This window comes from Lactuca virosa, chromosome 9 (genome assembly GCF_052849685.1).
Source record: "Lactuca virosa cultivar CGN04683 chromosome 9, Lactuca_virosa_CGN04683_v6, whole genome shotgun sequence".
NCBI lineage: Eukaryota > Viridiplantae > Streptophyta > Magnoliopsida > Asterales > Asteraceae > Lactuca > Lactuca virosa.
In genome coordinates, this window is record NC_136434.1 from 250,879,220 (window position 1) to 250,888,946 (window position 9,727).

Below are 9,727 nucleotides of genomic sequence, written 5' to 3' on the forward strand. Positions count from 1 at the left end.
CCATATGAGTCGAAGTTTATCCATTCCTTTTACCTTCGGGATAAAAGCGATATCTGTGGGCCCCTCGATGATTTAAAGATGATACATGTGAGTGCTTGGCCAAGCCAGGACTGATTTGATTTGTTCAATCAGTCAGTCATCATAAATCGAAAATCGGGAAACAACAAATGGACAGAGAGAATGATTGATAATCCATGTCTCAGTCCATATGATATCTAGAATGGAGGAATATATGATCCCTTATCTAATGGACAAGTCATTGACAAAGGTCAGAGTTCATCGACAAGGTCAGAGTTCGACAGAAGCTTTTGAGAGCTACGATTGCTGATCGGTTCCTGAAGTCATACGCAATAATAGTTTTAGACTTATCCAAGTGGGAGACTGTTGGATTAATGTCTAAGTCCATAACTATAATTGGTAAGACTTGACCCGACCCGGCATGGTCCATTTGGGTTGCATGGCATCATGCATTTGGATAGACTATAATGAGAGAAATAACACTTAAGGTTGGTTAATATATTATAAGTTCTAATATATTAATAAGGTTATTTAATTAGTATTGATCAAGAATTAATTTGGAATTAATTAAGTGATCAAAAGGAGACTAATTAAATGTATGGGTTGATTGTGTAAATCATTCATTCTTATATATGTGGGCTTGTGATCCAAGATTCCTTATGTTGGACTAAGTCCATGGGGTGACCCATGGATACTCCATGGAGGTTAAAATCCATGGAGCATAAGGAATGGGTAAAGTTATGAGTTACATGGTGTAATCCTAATAGCCACCATATAAAAGAATCCCATGGCTCAAGAAATCGTACACTAATGTGTGAGTGTGAGGGCTAGACGATTTCAAGGAGTGTTCAAGTTTCTCTCAAGTTATTCCAAGTGTATTTGGTGTTGTGTGAACCATTTGAGGTGTCACACTTGGGGCACTAGACACTCAAGCTTCATGAAGAGATTCTACATCAAAGAGGTATGTATTCTATCTTGTTATATTTATTATTTTGTATGCTAGATTAGGATAATACCTTGGATGTTCATAATTGTATGTATAATAGAGAAAACATAGATCCAAGGTATTTAGGGTTGCATGTACACTTAGGAGTGTTAGAATACTCATAACCCAACAGTTTGACATAGGGGCATTTTGGGTATTTTGAGTTGTAATTGAGAATTGGTCACTATTTGATGGGTTGGTGACCGGTAGAGCTGCTATTCGGAGATGTGTCCTGTTCAACGATATTTTCAGACTGAGAGGTGAGTTTTCCTCACTGTACTTGTGGGTTGAATGCACCAATGCCGGCCCACTGGATTATGTATCCTGGTATAGAGGATGTTGTTATGCGGTAGTGATAGTTAGATCTGTCTGTTTGTCTGTTGACTGGTCATGTGATTATCTGTTTGACTGGTCATGTGATTATCTGTTTGTCGGTAGCCAACAAACCCGGGAGCAAGCCAGACATAAGCTGTGGGTCTGAAGGTCAAGCCAGACTTATGATGTGGGCTCGAGAGCATGCCATATATGAGCTGTGGGCCTGAAAGGCAAGCCAGACTCATACTGTGAGCTCAGGGGTAATCCAGTCTGTTAGTTGTGGACTCATTATATGTTATTATATGTTGTGTGTTGGTACTTGGGGAATCTCAATAAGCTTTGGCTTATAGTTTCAGTTTATTATTTCATGTACTTCTGATGATTGTGAGAAAGTGAAGGCATGATCATGTACATCTTCCTGTTTTTATGACATCGATTCTTGGGATACACTTTGATGTTGAATAATATTTTGGAAACAATGGCTTTGTAAACACTTTATGATTGAAATAGATTGTTTTTGAAAATTTTAAATTTTTATGATTGTTGAGATGTTACATATACTAAAGTTATTTGAAGAAAACTTATATTTATTTATTAAAATACATAAAATAAAGATACCATCTACATCATTTTCACCAAAAAAAACTTATATATTTTTTTTATTAAAAAACACAATAATGATTATTTATATATATCATCTTTGGGATTTATTATTTTTTTTTATTCTCTTTAATAAATATCATTACTATAATCATAAAGATACCATCTAAATACAATTCATAAATAGAGCTCCATGATATATGTGGCCTATAAACGTACTCCTTATAACAAATCAACAAAAGTCTTATTAATTGTATTTAGCATGTGTTTTTATAACTACATTAGCCATAAAAGCACTCATATTTCCATGAAATATGTGGTTATATCCTAAGTCCAAATATGTGTTCACTAATGCCTCATATTTAAGTAAGTTTTGTCATTTTGGGTTTTTTATCAGGTTGTAAACAAATAGCCGGTCACCTTAGGGCTTTTATGTAAATATAAGGGCAACCTTGGTGGCTAAAATGCTACATTTGTGACAATAGTGACCAGTAAATTGTAGTTTTATAGTAAACGTTTAACATACACGACCTAAAATTCAACAATGAAATAACATTTGACTTAGAAATACACTTCTTGCCACAAATCAACAAAATCCTCTTAAATTATATATGATATAAATGACATCTTTATGATTACAGTAATGATTTTTATTACAGAGAATAATAAAAAGTTTCAAAAATGATATACAAATAATCATTATTGTGTTTTTTAATAAAATAATTATCTTTATTTTGAGTTTATAATAAATAAATATAAGTTTTTTTCAAATAAATTTAATATATATAATAAAAAAAATCTCTAAAAAAATCTTTAAACTTTAACCTACTAACGAAAAAGTCATCAACCATTTTTGTTTTTGTAATTTAACCCTTAAAATTGATACTAACCAGGTATATATATTCTTTTGTAAATGTTTATCTGTTTGAATGGTTAAATTAAAAAGATATAATAATAAAAAACATAAAAATAAAAAGAATTTTTATATAGATTTCCCAAACACATAAACGGTAAAACACATAAGCTTTGCAGTTACTCTTTTAATTTCAAACCTAATTACCTAAACCGTAAAACACACATGTGTGCAAGGTCAAGAATTCTCATGTTTGCCCGAACAAATTGATTGCCATAGAAAGTAGAAACTTTGGCAGCAGGCTCGCCTCGTCGCCCTTTCTACTCAAAGTAAAAGACAAGTTCTCTACAGACACGATCTTTGCATAATAATGGCTAAAAAGAAGAGAGACGAAGTGGAGGCCGAACCCCAAGTACTCAACCACGGCAATGGCGGCTCTCATGAAACAAAAAAGAAGAAAAAGAACAAGACAAGAGACAAAGAGCAGAAGAAAGTGTTTGTAGATGAGGATGATATGGGTAGTCCTACTGTCAGCATCGCCCTACCTGGCTCTATCATCGATAACACTCAATCATTCGAGCTCGCTACTCGGGTAATAAAGGATTTTTGTTGTAGCCCTTGAAACTGGTTTAAAGTTACAAAGGAATAAGAGTTGTGCACATCAACTGCTTGATAATTTGTCATAGTGAAAGAAACTAAAACTCTTCACTGTCTATTTTGTGGGTGGTAGTTTTTCATTTTGATGGGCTCTCAGTGATATTTTGGTATGATTCCTGCACTAAATTTTGGGTGCCATTTTTCTCTTTGTTTGCAGCTTGCTGGCCAAATTGCCCGTGCCGCCACTATTTTCAGAATTGATGAGGTTTAATTCTTAGTTACGTTTTCTTTTGAGTACTTGATTATGATTGTAGAATAAGTAGTGAGTCAATAGGATGGTTCCACCACTAGATTCTTGGTTGACATTCTACTATTTATATTACAACAAGAACAAGCCTTCCATCATTAACTAGAAGGGATAGACTGAGTAGTTTCATGATCAACATTCAACAACAAAAGGTAGGAATACTGTGACAAATTTTCTTTCAAAAAACTACAAAAACAGATGAGACCTACGAATTCTGTGAAGTCTACTATTACCTTCCTTCCTCCGCCCCCCCTTTTTTTTAAAAAAAAAAAAAATATAGACCACACAGAAAATTGAATTCTAGATGGATGGAAAACATTTATCATTTATGTTTGTTTAATCATCATTAAAGATATGTAGAAAGCTGTGAATGATTTACTGGTGTGTATTTGGGCTTGTGTTTATAGGTGGTTGTATTTGATAACCAAAGGGAATCATCCAATGTGACAGCTGAGGATACTTGTGATGAAAATGAGAGTGGTACTGCTTTCCTAATAAGGATCTTGAAGTATCTGGAGACACCACAATATCTGAGAAAGGCTCTTTTCCCCAAGCATAACAGCTTAAGATTTGTGGTACATTTTCAAATTGCATGCAATATTGTGTACAGCAGCAGCAGCAGCAGTTAATGTTGTATTTTTTGTAGGGTCTGCTGCCACCGCTTGATGCCCCACATCATCTTCGAAAACATGAATGGGCTCCATACAGAGAAGGTTGTTTTCTCCCTCTTACATATCATATAACATAAACATATCATTTCAAATGCATTATTTATGTTCATGAATGTCAAAACGCTTGTAGAATTTATATTTCTTAGAACACAGAAAATAAAGAGCAAAGCCACAAAGTAATTGTAGAGGGAGGGTGAATACAATGAAGTACAAGGCTTGTTTGCGGAATGAACACTCAAAATAAGAGTCAAACTCATACCATGCCATTTTCTATTCAACTCTGCATTTTATTTTAAATTTTTTGTTGAAAAAACTGAAATGATGTGCATTCTGACTTGTGCTCTTGTAAAAAGGCTTGACAGCAGTGATCCTGTTTTCACTCACACATACACATGGGATTCAGTATCCTTCATGGTCATATGCATTTAAGGGAAAACCAACCTCAAAATTTGGAATTCATGTCACTGAGTATTCAGGAAAATAATAATAATAATCGCAAACCCCCCTAGTTAGTTAGCAGAGAAAAGAAGCTGTTCTTTCTAAGGAATAAGAGAAAATTGTTATCCTTAGGCTAGCTTTCATTGTGATTGTAATTACTAAATCTTAACTCATCACTTGATAGGTGTCACACTCGCGCTACAAGCTCCAACTTCTGCCACCACTCTTGTGGATGTGGGGCTTAGTAAGGTATCAATATCTATCTGCATGTTATACTACATGCATCTGATGTCAATGATAGATAATTAAATTGATCATATTATTATTATTAATGTATTTTAGTTGTAAACATAATAACCTACCTAGTGATGCAGTGCAGTCTAGAGTTTACCCATGCATAGTCAAGCAAGCCATCTGGGCTGATTTAGACTACTAGAGATCCTAATTAACCTTGTGCATATAAATATTTGGTTAAATAATGAAAGGAGTAGACGCCTTGTGCCCAGTTTTCTAAAGCTAGCTTGAAATGTGATAATATATATATATATATATATATATATATATATATATATATATATAGATATTAAAGTGTGAATTGGAGTAACTTTTACAAATTGTGATGTGACCATCTTTAATGTAGTTTTCTCAAGTGACATTGTTTCTGTTTTGTGAGACAATAAGCATGAGATGTGAAATGTCCAAATTCACATATGCTATTCTACGTAAGAATATAAAGTTAGATAGATATATTGGCAAATATTAGTTGATAAATTATCATGTTGTACTTGTAATTGAATAGAATAGACATTAGACAAGTTGCAAGATCCTTAACATGCATAGACCTTTAGGTTTTGATTTTTGAATGAAGCATAAGTGTTTTCAATCATTATCATTATATATTTAATATTTGATTTGATTCCCTGCAGAATGTGGTGATTGATGAAGCAGTTGAGCCTGGAAGAAGAGTTACTGTAGCCATGGGAACCAATCGACAACTGGATGGTATAAATATTAATATTAATAAATCCAGTCCTTTCATGCAATGTGTATACGTTAGGGTTAGGATGAAACTTGAAAGACTAGTGACTTGCATATATATATATATATATATATATATATATATATATATATATATATATTATTTAAAGTTTAAACACATCATAGTATAATAATATTAGGATATTTTAATTCCAAACACTAAAAAACCTGTCCTACACTAATTCCAAAAACACCTGAGTTTGAAACCATGTAGAATCTAAAAAAGAATCCAAATATATATCTGGTTTTGTAGATGAGGCACATGAGGTTGTGTCATGGTGGAAGCCTAGGGAAGAAGCAGGAATGTATTGGGGCTATAAAGTCAGATATGCTCCCAACATCAGTTCAGTACTTAAACAATGCCCGTATAAGGTAGGTATAGTATAGATATTTATTATTATTATTTTTCAAAGTAGAATAGAAAAAGTTGAGTAATGTATTTGGTTTTTGTTTCATGTAATGTAAATTATATTTTGCAGGGTGGGTATGATTATCTTATTGGCACCTCAGAGCATGGTCATATAGTGAAGTCATCAGAGCTTGAGCTACCATCTTTTAGGTATTGTTTGTTGTACAACTCTGCTGCTCTTTCATTTTTTTTTTTCTAAACCTACCATACCATACCATGATTAGTTAGACATGGTAAACTACAAGACAAGATGATTATACCTTAAAACTCTTACGTTAATGTTATGTGGAAATAAAACTCATCTGATCCATTAATATTTCATCTGCACTGCAGGCATCTACTGATTGCTTTTGGTGGACTTGCCGGATTGGAAGAGTGCATTGAAGAAGACAAAAACCTCAAGGTTTCAAGATTCCTTCTAACATTTCTACTATTTTTATTCCATTATAGCATCAACATCCTATGCTGTAATAGAAAGAAATGCAAAAAAAAAATATCAATGTATTTGTCATTTGTTTGTTTATGATAGCATCATGCTTTCATTTCTTCTTGTTACTTACAGCATATGATATCCAAATATGAGATGGTTTTCATTGCTATAATAGATAAAACAAAATTGGAAGTACAATGCTAGAATTTGACAGATTTTTTGGAAATAAGATGGAAAGTGCACACAAATAAATGATAAAGCTGTTATTGTTATTTCAGGGAAAAGATCCACGCGAGGTATTTAGTACGTATCTCAACATATGTCCACATCAAGGAAGTAGAACAATACGAACTGAGGTATGTATGGTCTTTCTTTCTTGCTAAATAAATTAACACAATTTCTTAATTCTTTGTCAAACTTTTTTTTTTGAGAATTTATTCGTTGATTGCCAACAGGAAGCGCTCTTCATTTCTCTTCAATATTTCCAAGAACCAATTGATCGTGTATTAAACACTTCTAAATAACATGGTTAAGGATTGACCCGTTTCGGTTGTTCATCTTGGACTATTTCCCGTGTTTTCTAATCATTTTGTTTTCCAGGTTTAGTTGTCAAACTTTTTTTCTTAATGCTTTAACTAATATTCACAGATATTATTTGATTTTTTAGCTTGTGATGTTATTTTCTTTAAAACCTATTCTTTGTTTGGATGCTGATTTGGTATTTGTATTGCAAGCTCACATAAGCAAAGAAAAAAAAAAAAAACTTGAATTAGTAACTGGCTACCATTCTCCAAGATAAAAGTTGCTATAATTGGTAAAAATTATAATTATATTCTTATTATGGATAAAATTTAGAGAATATTGTCTATTGGTAAAACAAAAATCGAAATTATGTAGCTGTTTTTTGCAAATTGCATTTTTTTTAAGTAACTATATCTTTTCTGATAGGATAATTGTGAATAATAATTAGTGAAAAGAGCATCTATACCCTATAATTCGTTGCAAGGAGCCTGTTTTAGGCCACCTTACATGCATAATTCAACATGATTTGCGAATAACAACCTTTGGGAGGTCTTTGTTTTCCGATGTGGCATTCGATTAGGTGATACTCTTCTGTTGACTATTGCTACGGGTTGTATTTAGCCGTTTAATGGTAGCAATTGATCTTGTATCCGTCAATGTAACAACTTTTTTTTTTTTTTTTTGCATGCATAAATGAGGTATCTTGATCAATTTGTTCAACAAATAATGCTTACTGCGATTATCATAAGATTTTATCATATCTTATTGATTTTGTTCATGTTTATAGTATATTGGTTGTTGATTTGTGTATTTTGGTTTAGATGAAACATCATAATTGTAACATCCCAAGATTTGTCATCTATATTCCATGGGGATAGAAGGGTGAAGCCATGAGAAGCCTAAGGGCTAAATTGCAATTTTGGGATCAAGAGGAGTACGCTGCGCGTACATAAGGGTACGCTGAGCGTACTAGGCGCGCCCTAGTACGTTGGGCGTACTCATGACAGAAGGAAACCCTAATATTTAGGGTTTGGGTGCTATATAAACATCCTTATGGCTCATTTCTTCCATCACTTTTAGCCTCCATACCCTAGAGATGTCCCAAACCCTAGCCTTGTGTGTGAGTGTGAGTTTGTGTGTGTTTTGACCACTTGAAGGAGGAGGTGTTGCACCAAATAGTTGGAGAAGGAAGGCAAGCTTGAAGATCTGAAGTTCTCTGGTCCTCTAGAAGCTCCAGGAGGTAAAAAGCTACAAACTTTATGCTTGTATGATATAGATCTAGCCATTCTAGCTTTATGGAACCCTTTCTTGTCCCAAAAGTCCCAAGTTGGTGCATGATATGATTTGGACGAGATGAGCTGTCCTTTCAGACCTTAGAGAGGGTCCTAAGTGATAAAAATGATGTCCCAATAGCTAAATGTGTCTCATGCATGGAGTAGGAAGGTCTTAATGGATTAAGACCATGTGTTAAGAACTTTCTGGACGTCCAAAGTGATAAAGTTCGAGACTTTATGAGTCTTAGGCACATTTGGTCGATGGATCTGGAATTTGGGCTTAAGTGCTTAAGCCATTAAGCACTTATGAGAGTTTTGGTACAGACTCGCGTACGCCCCGCATAGAGAGCAGTACGCCCCGCGTACCGCGTCAATGGTCCCGTTTTCAGTCAACGCGAGACGGAGTACGCCCCGCGTACCAGAGGAGTACCCCCAGCGTACGACCCCCTATTGGGCTTTGGGATTGGGCCACCTTTGGACTAGTTGGACTTGGGCCTTGATGGGCCCTCTGGATAAGTGTATTTTGGGCCAGTTTTGGTAGTGATCCTTTGAATGAGGCCCAATTAGGGAGTTGGACCCAATTTGGAAGAATTGGGCCAATAATGGGCCTTGTATATGTGGACTTGTGGATCATGGATTTGGTATTGGGCCTTGGCCCAAATTAGAGGAAAGGCAAAATGGACTATTATCATAGGTGGGACTCTTGGTCAAATTAGTATTCCCATTTATTGACTTAATATTCGTTATTTTGGATAGTTCGGGATTTGTGGTGAGACAACGATTCGGGAATTCGATTTTTCAGTTCAGATCGACATTGCGAGGTGAGTTATCCTCACTATATCCAAGGGTCTAAGGCACCAAGGTCGGCCCTTTGAATTATTATTCGGATTGTTGCTGTTATGATAGGTTAGATCGATATCCTGGTAGATAGGATGGTTATGCTTAGTGACCTGTAGTTTGGTCTGTCTGTTTGTATGCTGGTAGGAGATTACCTGTTATATGTACACATGATTGATTGGTAGTTGAGGGTATTCCATTCCGATGATGATAGGACCCTAGTATGTTGTCTTTATAGACTGTTATATGATTATCTGATATAGGTGCACATGTTTGATTGGTTATGGGCATTCCAACCCCATGGTTGTGGGCAAGGAGTATTCCATCCCGAGGATGATTGGAATCATAGTATATGGGCATTCCAACCCGATGGTTGTGGGCCGAGAGTATTCCATCCCGCGGATGATTGGACTCGTAGTATATGGGCATTCCA

General features: G+C 34.8%; 1 protein-coding gene across 1 annotated transcript; it reads left to right on the forward strand.

Annotated features, from left to right (window-relative positions):
• Positions 1-3,017: 3,017 nt before the first annotated feature.
• Positions 3,018-7,327, forward strand: LOC145141221 (methyltransferase C9orf114 protein). The gene is made up of 11 exons (XM_079074531.1): positions 3,018-3,363; positions 3,586-3,633; positions 4,083-4,250; positions 4,322-4,388; positions 4,969-5,033; positions 5,711-5,786; positions 6,076-6,194; positions 6,302-6,381; positions 6,565-6,634; positions 6,940-7,017; positions 7,117-7,327. Exons 1-11 carry the CDS (start codon positions 3,142-3,144, stop codon positions 7,183-7,185), a joined length of 1,062 nt encoding a protein of 353 aa, XP_078930657.1. The 5' UTR covers positions 3,018-3,141; the 3' UTR covers positions 7,186-7,327.
• Positions 7,328-9,727: the final 2,400 nt, after the last annotated feature.